The sequence below is a fragment of the Netta rufina genome, assembly GCF_964035555.1.
Source record: "Netta rufina genome assembly, chromosome: 13".
NCBI lineage: Eukaryota > Metazoa > Chordata > Aves > Anseriformes > Anatidae > Netta > Netta rufina.
In genome coordinates, this window is record NC_140136.1 from 10,641,900 (window position 1) to 10,660,044 (window position 18,145).

Below are 18,145 nucleotides of genomic sequence, written 5' to 3' on the forward strand. Positions count from 1 at the left end.
GTCCTCCATTTTCCTTCCTAATCAGGCCCGTGAACTCGGTCACTAGAAATTTCACCCTTCCTTCCAGAGCTCTGTTCTGTAATTATGATAATTTTTATCCACTTAAGCAAAAAGTGAATTGGAATTATATTTTTATATTAGCATCTGTTGGGGGAGAGGAGGCAGGGAAGAAGGCCTTTAAAAAACGCAAAATGATATTTAATACATTTTAAATGTATGGGGAGGAGAGAAAGCAGGTTATGACAAATTTTCTTTTTGGCTACATTAGGATTTGTTAGGCTGTTAGCTGTGTTTTCCCAAATGCCTTTCCCCCCTGGTGCAGACTCAAGTAGAGTCGCACCAAAATAGCAGAGTGCATTGTGTTGAGCAAGTTGGCTGTTTAAAAGGTCCAAGTAGTGAGCTGATATATTTAAATTGCTTCAGCTGCCTGGGGTTGGAGCCACTCTGGGTTTATCTGCCATGCAAATCATGCTGCTGCAGCGACGCAGTATAATTAACGTGGTAGAGCCTCCTAGTGCTCGTGGAAGTTAGAGTAGGGAAGTTCTCTTACAGTAAGAAAACAGCAATCAGGTTTACAGGTGAAATGTAGAGCATTGTAGCACTTTTTCTTGTTGTGAGAGGCACTATGTTCTGTCACAGACTATAACTGCTATTAAAAATTGTATCAAAAGGAAAATACTAGTTTTTATAGGGCTATACTAAAATTTTCTTGTGTAGGTATGTATTTATTACAAATTTTCCTTAGGAAGAAAAGAGGTTCTTCTGAGTCGCTTCACTGTGAGAGCTCTCCTGTGCCTTACTGAAGATGCTCGGCTGGATGGGGCTGAGGCGCTTTGCTGCCAGTGACCAGGAAAGCCTCACCTCTGCCTTTGATCCGCAGGGGGCTGAGATAGCTGTTGTGGCAGGAAGGGGTTTAAAATAACAGGCTCCTGCCTCTCTTGCAACCAAGTTCACACTGTGAGTAGATATTAATTTTTTTTAAAGTAAAATCTCTGGTCTGTGGCCTCGCATGTTGAAAGTGACATGCTGCAGTCTGGATGCTTCCCTAGGCAAACACAGCAAGTGCATGGACTGCTAAGCCGGAAAAGTCATTGTGCAAACTAACAGCTTTTCGTAACTCGGTGGTTTTGTTTTAAAGAAGGAAGTGGAACTGGTGATGTCAAGATGTTGAAGTGACCTACCTGAGCATTCTAGGTCTCCATCAAAAGTTTTATTCCTACTCAAGAGCTTTAAGAAATCATTCATCTAGAGGTAGCCCATTTTCACCAAAATCAGAAAAGTGAGAGAGATTTGGAGCTTCTGGTTAGGTTGTCTGGAGAGAAGCCCACATTAACCTGTCAGACCAATGGCAGGGTAACAGGGCGATGTAGTCTCAACTCGCAGAGCAAAGAGAAGAGACTAGCTCCTGCGTTTTGCACCAGAGTTTCTGCTCCTCTAACAAACAGGGTGCAGTCAGGTCATCTTTATCCTTCTACAATTGTTTTCCCTGCCCACATTCCCACAACCTATCATAACCTTTTAATTGCAATACAGGTTCAGGAAAGGTAGCTTTTTTTTTTTTTTGAGGGGGGGGGTTGTTGTTGTTTTGTTTTTGTTTGTTTTGTTTGGTGAAATTTGGAATTTAGCTAAAATGTAATTAGTTTCCAAGTCTCCTTCCCCTGAATAAAAACCTAAGTAGAAGACAGTAATGGAGACTGTTGCATGGATTTCTCAAAGACAACAGCTGTTCAAAGTGGCCACCTCTGTATTTGAGCAAAAGAGAACAGGGACAGGAAAAAGAAGGCCAGCACTAGAGGCAAAATGTTTTTATTAGATTCTGATATTTCAACCCTACCTATTCAAGCTGCAGCTAGAACCAAAAAAACATATCTCTGTAAAAAGACTACCATAGTCCAAAACAATCCATAAAAGACTGCATCTAATTACCTTTGTATTAAAAATTTAAATTCAAAAAGAACTTTTAAAGGCTTTATTTTCTAACAGCATCCTCATAGAGATAATATCCAAGTTCTTTTCCTAAGTACAGATACAAGGCAAACAAGCATCCTACAAAATAATCTATGGAAAAAGGTAGTGTAGGAGGGAAATTAAGACAGTGTAATAATCCACTAGCCAGACACACGGGTTAAATGTAACACAACCATACAGTCAATGAAATATTTAAAAATGAAAATAAATTAAGGTTACATCAAAGTTCCTGCTTTACTTTTGTTGTTTAAATCCTCAATATAGTACATACCACTGCATTATGGATCATGGCAAAGACTTATCACTAGCATTTTAAAAATTGCTATAGCAAAACTTTGATGGAAATAAAACAAGACTGAAGATACTCCTTCACGCAACTCTATGATGGCAATAGAAATTCTGCTGAATCAGGTACTCAAACTAGGGCCATTTATTTTTAAAACCACTTTCTATACAAACTCAGCTACAAATCTGAACGCCCATGAAAATGGAAATGAGTGTCAGCAAGCAGTGGTCCATACATTCTGGCTGTACAGATGCTGCCTTAATCCTTTCATTGCTTAGCCAAGCTGCGCATTTTGTTCTCCCTGATACCTGCACCCCAGCAAGAATGCAGTTTTGCAGAGCAGAGGTTTTTGGTAGTATTTTGCCATTTTCTGAAAACCAAAATCTTTTTCTTTTAAGGCCCCAGAGTCACTGTGTGAGCAATGTTAACGTGAACACAGGCTTAAAAGACTTTGTCAGTGTGCTGCTTTACCTCTTATACTTGCTTCAGACTATCATTTACCTTTTGGAAGCCAACTGCCTGTATATATTATTATAGTATATTGCTGTTTTTCTAGAAAACATCAGTAAGCATCCTAGCTCACTAATACTACACCCTCCCCATTAACTATAGCCAGATATGAAAGACCTAAGTGGTGCTTTATAGGACTTGCTCTACAGGTTTAAAGTAGTTGACAGGACAGCAAACTCTCTCCACGGCCTTTGCAGTTTGTAATACATAATGGAGAAAACAACGAGCTTAAATACACTAAAAAGTATTTAAAAGACAATTCACCCAGTTACGATTTACTGATACTACAGTGAACCATCCCAATGGATTCCTCCCATTACGCAAAATATAAGAAGGTAAGTACACTTCCGTGAACATGTTATTTTCCTAATGCTAAGCTCCTTGTTGTCTATGAATTTAGATCTGCATTTATTAGACAAATATTCCAGAGGAGAAAAATATTTAACGCTTTTAAACAAATAGCCTAAGCAGTTTCTGGTTTAATCGTATCAAATCTTCAGTGTTAAACCTAAAAAGATCTCCAAGAAATGACGGTTAAAAGAACACATCTTTTCCTCAGTTACTGCATGGGTGGCGCAGACAAGCTGTACCTCGACAGTTCATTTCATGAGGTTGCGACGGTGCCTACTGTCCGCTGTTCTCTGGGTTTGTTGTGGTGGTTTCAGTGCCAACAGGTTGCACATTGTCTGCGAGGTTGTGTGCGTGCTCAAGGAACAAGTCTTTCAGTACGCTCAGCTCCTTGGTTAGGAGCTTAATTTTTGCCTCCAAACGTTCATTTTCTTCTTTGAGCTGGGTGACCCTCTGCAGCGTGTCTTGTGCTTTCTGCTTGCTTTTTAACCGGCTCTTTTTCACTGCCATGTTGTTCCGCTCTCTGCGCTGACGATACTCATCACTGTTTCTATCCACAAAGGAATTTTTCTTTCCCTGTTTGCTTGGAGGCACAGCTTTGCCTCCACCACCAGGACTAACGGGAACCAGCTGGGGAACCTGCTGCAAACCACTGGTGTGCGCCTGGGTGTGAATCACACTTACTCCGTTCGCATCTGTAGCGGTGTTCTGTTGGGATGTCTTGCTCATTTGGACAGGCTCTTCTTTGACACGACAGAATATATCAGGAGACTGAAAACTGTTTTCTAGAACTTGTTTCCAGCAGGTCTTCACATGGATTAAGGGCAAGGTGAACCTAGTAGGAAAAAAAAATGCTGTTAAAGTTTTGCCGGGTTTAGCTACAGTCTTATACATCGCTGGCTTTAGCATAAGGTACTGATGGTACATCTGGCAGTAACACACCAAAACTATTCTGGAAGTAGAAAAGCTGCCAACTGCTGGGACATTTCAGAAGCCTCTCGAACATATTTGGATTGGAAGGGACTGTTACTGGGTCATCTAGTCAAGCTGTTTGCATTGTTCACTGGATTTACTCAGTTATTCCAAAGCCATCCCTGATGGATGGGTGTCTAGCCTAGCCTCGAATATCTCCAGTTTCACAACCTCTGCCTTGGCAACTGGTTCCACTGTCTAACTTTTCCTCCAGTTATATAATTTTCTTAATTTTTAGACTGATTTTTTCCTTCTGCAGCTTAAACCTATTAACAGCCTGACTCTTGACCAACAGGAGTACTTGATCCTTGTCCTCTTCAGACCATCCCTCTGGGTATGTGCACAGACACATTCATTGTTGGCCTGTCTTTTCTCTGGAGTGAGTGTGCTCAAACTATCCACCTTTCCTTCAGCATCTTCTAGTGCTTTTACCAGCTCTAGGACTACTTTACTTGTTTTTTGAAGATGGTGTCCAAACTGATGATTGTTTCAAGGTCTAGCTAGTACCCAGTGGAAAAAAAATAGCGTATGGGAGAAGGTGCTGTGATTGCTGTAACCGGGTGCCATGAAAGGAACCCCTTCAGCCACTAGGACAAGTACTGTAACAGCACTGCAATGAGCAGGTGGCACAGGAAAACAGTGATGACCACGTGAGCATCACTACGCTTGAAAGCCAGAGGACTGTTGCCACCCACAGGGAGACGGGGGCCACGGCTGACATACCTACAAGCCACCTTCCTCGGCTGTAGCTCTCGCCCCAGTCACTGCCCGCTCTCCTGTCCGGCAGGCAGCCTGGCCTGATGAGCAGGATGCCCTCTCACCTGACTCATGTCCTCCCGCTGAGGTTCAGCCTGCTCCTGACCTGCTGGTGGTACAAGCAGGACTCCACCACAGCTGCTGCAGGAACACGGCCCTGTCAAGGCTAAAAGCTGCTCCCCTTCTCTTCCCATCTCACGGGATGTGACCTCCTAAATGTCTGAGAGAAAAGCTTGGGAGAGAAGAGGGGAGGGGGCAATAGGGTCGTGCTAAGCTTCTGAAATCCCTGCCTGTGGCTCCAGTGAAAAGTACTTCCAGACTGCTCAAATGACTATTTGATTTCTTGTTACATTAAACAAAAGCATCTAACTGGCATAAAACAATCCTACTCCGAGATCTTTTTGTGTTGCAAAGGTGCAGCCCCACGCTCTGCCACGTGTGTACGTGCAAGCACACAACAGGTATTCAGCTACCTCCTTCCTGCCTGGTGCAGGGAGGAACCAGGGGGATGAAAGCAGCTGCAGCTGGTGGGGGCACCACGAGCTGCCCAGCATCCGCAGCGCCCAGCGCAGGGCTCACAGCTTTACGTCCTAACAGCACGGGGTGACTGCAGCCCTGCGTCCGGCTGCCGAACACGGTGAGTGGCTGTAAACGAGCTGTGGTGTGTCACTCCTCCGTGTGTCACTCCTTGTCCTGCACTCGGGTTCGTCAGCTGCTCGCTGCTCTTGTTTGTTTGTTTTCCTCAGCAGCCCGAGTTGCCACTTTACCTTCTGCTAGGTTATCATTAACGAGGTTAAAATGTTACTGTGTAGATCAGTTCCAGTTTGTCTCCCATAATAGGAGGGAGCCAGAGCTAGATGCAGTTGCAGTGTGGTTCAGTAAAATGCACAGAAAAGCCTGTTAAGTCTGGCTTGAATGTTACTTAAAATTACATTGCCACGAAGAAGTCTTCTCACTTAGTACAAGCGAAGAAGTGAATACCTGCACCCCTCCTAAAGAAATCGTTTCATTTTCATTTCAGGGTAGAAGGATACCAGAGTAGATGTCAGCTCTGACATAGCTAAATCTATGTACATACATGCTTAACATTTGTATTTAATATTTTCCTGATTTTGGCTGTTAGAGCAACTTTTGCAAACCACATTTAAGTCTTAGATTCCAGCCGACTAAGCAATGCAGATCGGTGGTTGAGCCGAACACACAGCTAACAAGATGTCACTGTGCACAAATAGCGGCATTGCAAGGCCACTTACAGTAGCTGCATGCGTGATTGCCCAGATATTTTTAAAGTCAAGACACAAGTGTATATTCTCTTCTGGCTTTGTCTCAGCTGCAATTTTGAAAACAGGATTTCTGCAGCCCTCAAATAGTACAGAGCTGTTAGATCGCCTCCTGTACCTGAGCTTTCCCCCTGATTTTTGGCATGTTTTCAAAGTCACACAGCATGGTCTCCTGTCCCCTCTATTTCAACACAACAGTGCTAACTAACTTCATCTGGACAACCCAGTTTAGTAACAAGTCAGAAACATTTTCACCAACTGCTTTTTGTGCTTGTGGATACTGCAGAGGAAGGGGCAGCTCCTGCCCCCCAAGATGAAGAACCAAAGCGTCCCATTGCTCAAGCTACTCTTCTAGCCCTGACTTACAGGGTACTTTGGACTAGATTTTCCTCAGTTCTTTCTTACTGCAGCTGACCCACTTTGTATCCAATAACTATTTCTTCAGTGAGACAAGCTCTAATTTGGCCTGACGATCAACAGAACACTTGCCTGGGAGATGTGACACCTGGACTCCTGTTCTGCTCCAACTACTATTTATGCAGAGCAAGTATTACCAACTGTGCTGTATCACAGATAACCCTGGAGTCACAACAATTAAGGCTTGAAGCTAATCTCCCCTGGTTATCTGGAGGCTGGATCCACATCGCCAGCTGTCAGCTACTCAGTTGGGCAGTGAGAGGGAAGGACACCCTGGTTGGCAGCAGGTTCTGTGGGGCACATAGTACCTGGGGAAGGCCAGGAGGCAGCTGGGGCCCAGGGCTCAGGTATCGTGCCACACAAACAGGTTGGCTCGCTGTTAGCCCCGACACAACAGGAGGCAGCTCCTTGGAGAGCCAGCTCGAGTTTCCCAGCATCTTGTTCCCATAAAGCAGCTCATCAGCCAGAGCTCAGTGCCAGCCCTAGGCTGGTTCCACCCAGCACATGTTAGTGTTTCCAGTGGCCAGTTAGAACTGCCTTGTTCTCTCCTTGGGCCACCAACTGGCCACCCAGGACACCAGCTGGCCACCCACTACAGCATAATAGCTGGTAGCTCAGGGGTGTCCTCACAGGCAGCCACAGTCTGACAGCACTCCGCAGGGACTGCAGGCTCCCAAGCAAATCAAGATCTTTATTATCTTTGCTTTACCCCCCCCCCCCAAAAAAAACTTTAAACTTCCAAATGTTTGCCTTGGCGGGAAAAAAAAAAAACCACTATTTTAAATTGTTAATTAAATTAGTGGTTTGTTTGTTTGTTTGTTGTTTTTTTACTTAGCAGCAAAAACTACAAAGCATTTCTCTCTACTCCTTCTCTGAGATGTGACTCCGTGGACTCTGTTAGTCAGGACGGCTTCACTGCACAAAGTCACCCAGATGCCTCTACCCAGTGCAGAATCAGCGCAAGCCTGAACAGCAAGAGGTAGCCTCCCTTCTCCTTGACTTCCGTACAAATATCCCAGTAGGACCTGCCTAAACCCAACTGCTGCTGCACAAGGAACGGCGCAACCCTGCGGGCAGTTTGCTGAGCGCTGGGGGAGCCCCGTCCTGCAGGGCTTGCTGCTCGCCGTGCTCAGGGGAGGTGTCCTGGCCGAGGTGGCCTCCATCTGCCACCCGCTGCCAACATTTTGCCTGCATTTTCCTCCTAACCTCCAATTACTCCTCGTGAAGGGAAAACCCTTCCTCACCCTGCACAGCCCGACATCCTTTGAAAGAAAAGGAAAAAGGGACAGGGGGCACAGGGACCCGCTGAGCCCCCCCGGCTGCCCCCAGACCCGGCCCGGTCCCGCAGCGCTCCCCTCCCGCTGAAGGCGACAGCCCCTGTCGCGATAAGCCTCGCGCTGTCGCGACATGCCGCACCCCGCCGGGCCGTCCCACCCGGAGCCCCGCCCGGGCGGCCGCTGCCCTCGGGGCGGCTCCGGGAGCCTCCGCCCGCACCTGGCCCGGGGAAGGGGCGGGGGGAGGGTGTGGAAGCACCCCCGGGACACCCCCGGGGCCCGACCGCCGCCTCCCCGCCGGGCCCGCAGCCCGGGGGCCGCGCTGCTCCTCCTCCTCCTCCTCCTCCCCCCCCCGCGGCCGTGCGGCAGCGCCAAGCCGTGACTTCACCGGGGGGAGGAGAGGAGAGGAGAGGCGCGGGGCCGGGGCCGCCCGCCCGCCGATTGCATCATGCGCGCCGCTCCCCATGGCCGCCGCCGCCGCCGCCGCCACCCGCCGCGGCAACGGCAGCGGGCACGGCCCGGCCCGGCCCCGCGCCCCGCGGCGGCGCCCCCCGCGCGGCCGCCCCTTACCTGCGGCAACGGCGGCGGCGGCGGCGGCGGGGAGGGGAGAGGGGGGGGGGGCGCGGCCGGGCCCGAGCCTCGTCGTTAAAGCGCCCAGCGCGGCCCGAGCGGCGATTGCGAAACCCGCCCCGCGCCCGCCCGCCCCCCAGCCCCCGCGCCAGCCAATCGGCGCCCGGCTGCCCGGCGGGGTGACGCAATGCCCGCCGCGATTGGCAGCCCGAGCGGCCAATCCGACCCCTCCTCGGCTTTAAAGGGCGAGGCCGGCGGGCCGCGAGGGCGCTGCGGGGCGGCCCCACCTCGGCGCCCTGAGGCGCTGCGCGAGGCCCCGGCCCGGCCCGCGGGCGCCATCTTCTCACCTCAGCCGCCGCGGGGGGCCCGCGCGAGGCGGGGGGCGAGCCGAGGTTGTGGCGCATTCTGAAATTGCGTTGGCTCTTCGCTCGTTTTTCCCCCTGTGAACACCTCAAAACAAATAAAAAAACCAACGGCTAAAGGTTTAAAACAGGTTAGGAAACACCTGTGCGGTAGCTAAATGCCATAGGAAGGTTAGGCGCAGCTGTGTCTCGTCATAAAACGCCTCACGTCTCGTGGAGGACAGTTTGGGCCCTTAATGCTGTTCAGAGGCTTCGGTTCACATCTCCTGAGCTCTGCCTAAACAAGATTACAATAAAAAAAATGCATGTTTGCATCTAAGCTGTAGGTGCATAAAATGCATCTGGTAGCTCTTTGAAGGGGAAACGTGTACTTGAACAAGGAGGTGTACGTGCTTGAAGCGGGCAGCTCCAAAAGTCATCAGTTTGTAAAGTAAGGAAGTTGCGAGCAAGTTTATGGGCACGCATAGTGAAAAGAACAGTGTGGAAAAAATAGTTACTGTTTAAACACAGAGAGTTCCGGTCTGTGATGTACTCCAGTTTAGGACGTAGACCTACCTGGGGAAACTTTTCCTATGCAAAAGAAGTGAGAATGATCAGATTTGTGAACACGGTTGCAGAGCTTGGTAACATAGATATTTGTATTTGCCATTTCTATGGCCGTCTGATGTTGAGTGTTTTTGTTGTTTTTATAAAGCCCTGTGGAAAATAAACCACATTTGCAAAGAATTCTGAGGATTAGTCTGGGTAAACAGTTTTACTTAGCTCATTACCGTGAAGATACTGTTTCCTTGTCAGTCATCAAGTATTTGCTTTAATATCTCAAATGTTTTTCTGTTTCTCAGTTGAAACTGTTATGTTTTCTCTGGCAATGACTCATCCATCTGTAACTAGAGCAAAAATTCCAGGTAAGCATTAAACATTATCCTCTACTTAAAATAGTTAAGTAGGTGTATGCTCTTAGAGTGCTTTCCTAGGATTTTAGAGTACTTTATCACCGTTTATTCATTAATCCTCATCAAAGAAAGATGAAGAAAATAAAATGTAGACAAACTCATTCTCATTCGGTCTGATTATTTTAAACATTAAAGCCCATACGTAATTCCATGCATATAAGGAGCTCCAATGCTTGGTTGGCATTGTATCCTATTACAGGAAAATCATCACACAGTGTACTTAAGTGTTTGCAAGATAATATTTTTCTTTCCCACAGTAAAAATGGATTATGGTGGAAGCAATTTAAAAAGTAATCACAGAATATATGGACTACTGCTCTTGAGGCATGGCATTGAAATACACACCTTATCTGCTTACTGCCACATACAAGTTACACGAGCTGTGTCATGAGCTGGACTGTCCCTGCTGGGATGGAGTCCTCGGTCTGATTCTGGATGTATCGCTGTAGCAGCAGTCTGCCTATAAGACTATAGATAATATTGTAATAGTAACTTATTTTCACATGCATAGTCCAGTTTTATGGTTCTTTAAAGACCCCAGTTCCTGAAAAATAAAAATTAAAAAAAAAATCCGCATCTTCAAATAGTATCTAGCAAATCACAATTCAAGGCAGAAAAACTATTGAGGAAACAGAAGCTATCTATGGGAGTCAGAGGCAAAAGTTTTAGAGGGGAGAGGAACTTTGAGGGAAATATCCTTGTTTATTGCTTGTTTACTTAGTGCTTACATTTAAGCAGTTTTCTGCAGTAGAACTCAGTGTGAGAACTGTTATGTCTCTGAATCATTTTTATTGTCTTTTTATAATGTTTATGGTTGTTACATCTCTGTTCATGGGCAATTATTTCTTTGTCCTAAAATAAATAATAATAATAAAAAAACAACAACAATATACAAACAGACTGGACTACAACCTATACTTTTTTTTTTTCTTCTTCTTCTTCTGCAAGCATTCAATTATTTGCCTGCATTTCCCTCATGGATAGCCTTTACTGGACTTTTTAATTCAGACTTGAACATTTCAGTTAAACATTTACCTTTCACACATGATTTAACTGTATAGTTTTTCCCTTTGGTGTAATATCATGTCTTTTGAATTCTTCTAGCTGAGAATTTAGTCATTTACTTTCTTGTGATTTAGAAGAGAGAAAATTAAATATATATATATACACATACGTATATATATATATGTATTTTACAAGTAGAAATAAATACCCTCCTTAGGTACTATTTCAGGTTGTGATATAAAGTGTGTTAGTGTGTTTGTGGGCAAATGCACTGAATGATACCAACACTTTCTGTCCTATTTATAGAGATTATCCAGAAGCTGAAGAGACAGATCTGTAATCCACCCCCAGCAGCCTGTTAGTGATCCAGTTTTAATCATTCAGAGAGTGCAAAGTCATGATAGAATAGTAAACAAATGGTTAGAAAGCAACAGTAGCAGTCTCTTCTTGTCTGTTTTGACATGAAGAAAAAAAGTTACTAACCTTCCTATTGTCAGTCTTGTTATAAAAGTTTTTCTTAGTAACTGCTACCCCTGTTCTGTTGAACTAGATTTGCTTGAAACTAGACAGAAAAACACTGTGGGATATGATCACATTCCTTACGATCATCAAGCATTCGTTTAGAAATATCCTAGCAATACAAAGTCTGTAGTAGAGTTTTTCCCTAATCTTATTATTGCAAAACTCTCTTCACTTAATAACCATTGTGTTGTGGTGTTACAAGACTTATATTTTGCATTCAGGACTGACCTGCACCAAGATGAAAATCCTACTGTTAGAAATGTCTTTCAATCTGATTCGATAATTTAAATGGTAGAAATTTTTCTATTAATAGTTGATTTGTCAGAGGTAGCCTTTTTGAATAGGTGAAGAGAAAGGAGAGGAAACATTGCTTACTGGTGATCGCTATTTCAGGACTGCACTTCTAATTCTAGCACTGACTCACTACAGCCTTGGAAAGTTACAGTGCTTTTGTTCTAGCAAATACTAAGTAAAGAAAGGAGCCATTCTATTCAAATAGCAAACATCCATTTTATTGTAACGCTGCCTGGAGTTCATTTAGAGGAAAAATCCAATGCTTTTGTTCTTTCTCTCTATGCAGCTAATAATTTTTGCAAGAAAGTATTTCCAGTTTCTAGTTCAGCATCTTCCAGTACTACTTTCCTTATTATCAAAATATCAAAGCCACACAAATATCTAGAATTACTTCCACTGGTTTCTGAAAAGAGATCAACTCAATTACATGTGCAGAGTAAAAGAAGTGTTTCGCCAGTGGAGGAGGACATAAAAAAAAAAAAAAAAAGCCAACAGCTGTTACTTCTCCCACAACTTCAGTAGGCTATTGTGTGATAGCAAAATGAGTCAGACTAACACAGAAATCATACAGTGCATTAGAGAAAACTAATGCATTAATGATCTTTTTTACTAGAAACCCAAACTGTTGCTATCATAAGTGCTACATGCCATGCTTTTCTCTCCACCTACATTTTATTTTATATTTTATTTTATTTTATTTTATTTTATTTTATTTTATTTTATTTTATTTTATTTTATTTTATTTTATTTTATTTTATTTTATTTTAGCATATATCCATATCATCCCCTGTCTTTAGAGTATTCCAGAGGACTTCTAAGAAGATGACCAAACTATTCTAACTGTATCAGCGACTAGATATTGATTAGTGTTCAGTAGCTGCAAGTCCCTTCCAAGTCAGTGAAGCTGCTGGACTTACTATTTGTGACCTTGCATTCAAATATCTGAATATGGAATTGGAAGCTTTCTTGTAGGTATTTGAGTTTGGAAAAAGCAAGCATGTCCCTGAAGAATGCCTGCTCCGTGGCGAAGCTCTAAGTGTGTCAAGTTAGTGATAGGACCAGAGGGAGCAGCACAGAGCTGCGACAGGGGAGTGTCAGGTTAGATGTTAGGAAAAGTTTCTTCACCAGGTGGGTGGTTGGGCACTGGCACAGGCTCCCCAGGACAGTGGTCACAGCACTGACCCTGCCGGAGTTGAAGAGGCATTTGGACAACACTCTCAGACTATGGTTTGATTTTTAGGTAGCCTTTGTGGAGCCAGGAGTTGGACTTGATGGTCCTTGTGTGACCATTCCAACTCAGTATATTCTTTGATTTTATGATTATCCCAAACAGTTCAGGTCTCTGGGAGAGGATCTAACAAAAAAAAAAAAAAAAAAAAAAAAAAAGGTGCCACATTCTAACAAGGATTGTACAGCTTTGCTAACCTGTGTTTGAACATTCTCTGGCTTTGCTCTGAAACCTAGTGCTGCAGTTAAAATTTGTGTACCCATTGTTGTGAATATCACTGGGGCCTGACTTGCGTTTTAGCTGAACTTCATTAACAATTGTGCTAAGCTTAATACAAACTGCATTTTTTTTCTGATATCTATAGAATGCAACAGTGGTTTTTAGACTGCCACTGATCAATATTGTTTTTTATTTTCATGTGCATGTAAAATGTTAGGCAGGGTGAAACTGTATAGTTAAATATGAGTAAAAACAAAGTAGATAAATGGATTGAAAGGAAAATGTGTATCATCTGTGTATATATAAAATCTTGTTCAAAAGAGGCTTGTTAGAACTGAACAAGTCTGAGCGAGAATTAATGGCCCACACCTGGGAATAAGAGGTGAATTCTCAAGTATCCAGGTTTAGTAACTGCCACACCTGTCCTGTATTCCCAAAAGAATAAATGAGGTCTGCAAGGATTTAGATAGCTTAGCTTCTGAATGCACAGTGCCATGGCTCTTTTCCAAGGCATCATCAGTCACCGCATGAAAATCCCCACCCATAATTACTAGGGCATTATTTGTCACGGGGTATACTCTAATGAAGAACTTCACCTTATTCATATGATATCAAGAAGAGTAAATAGTTTGAGGGATGAATTTTACCCTGACTTTGAAATGGTTCTTCACGACAGAACCTTAGAGTACCCTTCCAGAAAAGCACTGAAGTTGGAAAGGCATAACTTTCATCTTCAGTCCCATGGTATTGGGAGAACAAGGAGCCAAACTTCTTTTTTATCAATGTCTTCATTATTCCATGCAACCTATATATGGTCTCTGAAATACCATAAAAAGCACAATGAACAACTATGTGAAAAAAGAAGACAAGAGCTTGTCACCTCGGAGGGTGGGGGGTGGAGGGAGTATGGTCCACCTGCTTGTTTACCCTGTGTCACTTCTGTTCATACAAATGAACAGAAAGTTAGTTATTTATGCCTGGATGATACAAAATATGCAGGAGGGACATTTGAGAAAGTGTACTGGCAATTACAGAATGTCTGTTGTTGAGATGCTGCTAATAATATCTAGGATAATTTTGTGCTAGATAATCAGTGATGGTGGTATTTTTGTCAGGCAGGTACAGTGTCTCCTCCCCAAGAGAAAGTAAAGGGAAGTACTCGGTGCCATCATTCTTCCAGAAGGCTGATCATCCCAGTTTGGTGAGTTAACTGGCAGAAAGGCCTTTTCTTTCCCTGCATCCTGAAATGGAAGCAAAAGTAACAGAAACAGTGTGGCACAGCTCTCTGCTCTTTGGCTCTGCATACTCTCTTAACATATTATAGACTCCCAGAGGAACAAAGCAATTACATTTACACATGCAGGCACCTGAATATCTCTGTCACAGCAAATTTACCAGATACAATCTAGCATTAGGTTTCTATTGAATATAAATGCTGCAGCCAAATTTGTGGGAGAAAAAAAAAAAAAGCAAAAACAACACTTTGGTAACATGTCCCAGGACAAGAGTATCACTGGAGAAGGGCTCATCTGATTTTCTTTCCTCTTGACAGTAAGTAGATCAGAATTTCCCTCTGATAGGCAGTAAAAGCTTTATGTCCCCGTGTCTCTTCCTCTCTAGTCTGCCCACTGAGGTCATGTTTCTGTAGCTCACCAGTCTTAAAAAAAATAATCAGCAAATCTCCGTATAGGAAACTGTTCTTGATCTGATTTGTTGTGCCAGGGTTCTCCTGCACATTTATTTTTTATTTTTTTTTTTGGTCAGAAGATTATCAGGAATTTTGCCTGAGGAAAGAATTCAGGATCAGTAATATTACAATAAAGTTTATGTTGGTGAGTCATAGGGGAAGAGCCTGTCTTTGAAAATACGGAAACAAAAAAGAGTAACATGTAAAGAAAAGTTGATGCAGGCACAGAACACTTCAAAATGCTATGAACCATGTGGTGCAGATTCTCAGTGGTGCACATGCACTTGCAGTCAATGTAAATGCCAATAGTCACTTAGCAGAAACTGAGACTTACTCTCCTAAAGCGTCCCTGAAGACTTTCTCCACATACCCAATATTTGCTGAACATACACATTGCAAAGCAGATTTTACCAAGGTGTACACAATCCTAGAAACCTTCAAAGATCCGCAGTGAGTGTGGTAACAGTTAAAATCATTTGTGCAGGCTTTTGAGGCCCTCCTTCAGGGAGTACAGGTATTGCTTTGAAGTCACCTACAGTTCCAGTGGAAATGTGGTTTGGCAGTTGGAGAAAAGGACTTTGCTTACCAGGAAATGAAATTACTGGAGGTGCATTGTTTATGTGTACTTTTACCTCACATCATGTTTTTCCTCCTTTCTAAAGCCCTTTGACATTAAGGGACCCTGCAGATGGGACAAAATTGAGGCTTGCAAAGTGTCTTCTGGTGTTTTCCTTCCTGTAAAAAAAAAAAAAAGGCAGGATGAGTGCACACAGGTGTGTGTATGTGTACTCCTGGCAACAATATGCGCATGGGCAGCCAGTCCCAGAGAACTCCAGCTCTAAGCGACTGCCTTACTTCTAACAAGCTAATGTGGGATGTTGTGCTATGCTGATGCCAGAAATAACTGGAAAGCCTTGGGTACAAATGCCAATGCCTTGAGCACAAAAAGTTTATAACAAAACATTTCAGTTACATAAACACCATCCTAATGTGGGGACACTTATTAAACCATACTCTGTAGCACCAACAGAGAACACTGCAGCATATTCCCAAAGCCATCCATATGTCTTTGGATTTCATCAGGTGAAGGGACACTAGCTGTGGCTGTAAGCTTAATGGGAGTTCACAGATAGCTCTGACACTTCATGCTATAGCAGCACTGGTAGCTGAGCTATGGGAAGCTGAAGAGCATGCATGCTTTTACTTAGTATTTGAGTGCTTTTAAATTGATTTCTAGAAAGATTTTCAGTCAGCTTAAAATTTGATACATGGCACGTATTCTGCTAATCCACCACCAGATGTATTTTTTAGCCTTAACCAAAACATGTAGACCCAAGGACTCACAAGTTTTCCAGTTCTGCAAGGGAAGTTGACTGAATAGCTCTGACCTACAAATAGGCCAAGGGGTACTGGGGCAAAGTGTGATGTCCTGAATATTGAGTTTTCAGTTGATGTGTCAGGAGATAGGAGCTCTACCTCAGGGATTACCTACAGTTTGCACAGTTAGCCTTTTCTTATAAAAGAGACATATATTTGTTTTCCATAAGGGCATATTTTTTTGTGTAACCAGTGGACTCAGCAGCTGAGCTTGCACAGCTATGTGCAAGGAGACGCATGGTGCTTTCCACTTCCATAAAAAAGAAGGAAAGAGGCCTTTAACTTTTGTCAATGGCATGCTGAGCTGGGCAACCAAAGTTTCTTTCAGTTAATTAATAAAGGAGAAAAGTCATTCCCTTGTGGTGAGGGATCTAGAGGCACTACTAAAGATGCAAATGATCTCTTGATGGCTTAAGTTAAATGTAAATAATTCATAAGCCCTGCACTTAGCTATATAAATATTTGCATCTACTAAACCTTTCTAAAGGTCCCAGAACATTCATGGTATTGTGGGACAGCCCTTCCAATTTCATGGAAAATACTGACCCACTACCAACTGTACTGTCTTATCCAACCCAAATACTAGCTGTGTTGGCTACGGTAACTGTCAGGAGTTGTTTCTCTAATAGAGAAATACATATTTCTGTGCTAAGTTAGACTTTTCTGTCCTTCTTTTTTGGCTGCTGAGTGTAAAATAGCAGATAACAAGTATGGATCCAATCCTACATTGCATTTTAAATGATTCAGCCTTCTCATGATATGAGTTCTGTGGTGTGCAGGTTTTTAAATCATCGTCTTCTTTTTAAAATCATGTATTTTATTAAAATAAAATCCAGTACTGTAGCACTGAACACTAGAACATCTCATAATTCTTTTTAGAACCGTGCAATTCCTATTATTAAAGATCTGAAGTGCTTGCCAGTTTTTAAAAAATAAGACTTATTTTTCTAAAATGAATTTTGACTTTTCTGTGTTAAATTTTACTGTATGTCATGTTTACCACATTTATGTCATAGATATCAGCAATTTGTACTGCTCACTTTCCCTGTTAATAGAATGTTGGAATTTTTTTTTGTATTATGAGGACCTGATTGGAGAGCTGGTTCCTTTTTTTACTTAAACACAAGTAGTTTGCAAGGGCTTTTTGTTTTGGGACTAGAAACCTCTCAGCCTCAGCCCTGAGTTTTTGCTGAGTGATTAGCTTTGGTAAGACTTAGTTCCACTATTAACTGTATGGACCAGTTGTACATGACATTGTTGATACTCCAAGTTGAGGGACAGTGACTTTTCAGCATGGCTTTATGAGCATTTAGATATGAAAACTTCTTGCAAATAGGCTAGCACTGTCATTGGATTTTTACTTTCTGAAATATTTTTGCAAACAAAAAAAAACATTTTTTTGCTTCTGTGAAATGAATGAAAAATATGATGGTGTCCATCAGAAGAAGCCCTCTGTTTTTATTCATATGAATTCTGATAATATTTATTAAAAGCACTCAGTAGCTCTACTGTCAGTCACCCTTAGAAACTAAGCATAAGGAATGATTTGTTCCAAACATCATATTTTGAGGTAGACAGTCCAGTTTTCATCTAAAACTTTAAAATGTCCTTGCTACCTCCTGACTTTAGTTTCTAGGTTTTTATGGGACTGTGATCCACTCAGGAAAAGTCTACTGATCATTAGACTGAACTGGTTTGTGATTCCCCTTTCTTGCACATAAGATAAAGACTTGTTTTACGCAAAGCATGACATTCCCATTTGAACAGAAAAATTGTAAAAAGGTCTCACAGAAGTCGTGCATGGGTGAATAATGCCTCATTTTTATTAACAAGACTGCTATGCTGAATGTTACTGTGTGTAATCTGTCTTTCTACGAAGGCTTAGAAGGCAGAATAGATGTTATCTCAGCAAGTAGGAGTGCCAGGTCCTTTCACTGGGTGTTTTCAAGCAAGCTTTGAATCTCTGCAGGGAATGAAGGGCCATGTCTCACATCACCTGCCCCTGGTTACATGAGAGAGCCTCTGCTGCCCATCACTGTGCTACATGGGCAGTCTTCAGGTGAAACCACACTGTAACAGGGTCAACATGCTGCAGACGGGGACTTCAGTGCTGTATT

At 43.1% G+C, this 18,145-nt stretch overlaps 1 protein-coding gene across 1 annotated transcript; it reads right to left on the reverse strand.

The window, feature by feature from the left end:
- Positions 1-1,796: 1,796 nt before the first annotated feature.
- Positions 1,797-8,442, reverse strand: CEBPG (CCAAT enhancer binding protein gamma). Its single transcript, XM_084294760.1, has 2 exons — positions 8,382-8,442; positions 1,797-3,947 (listed from the first exon to the last, which is right to left on the reverse strand). The coding sequence occupies exon 2, from the start codon at positions 3,839-3,841 to the stop codon at positions 3,389-3,391; it is 453 nt and encodes a 150-aa protein (XP_084150886.1). The 5' UTR covers positions 3,842-3,947; positions 8,382-8,442; the 3' UTR covers positions 1,797-3,388.
- Positions 8,443-18,145: the final 9,703 nt, after the last annotated feature.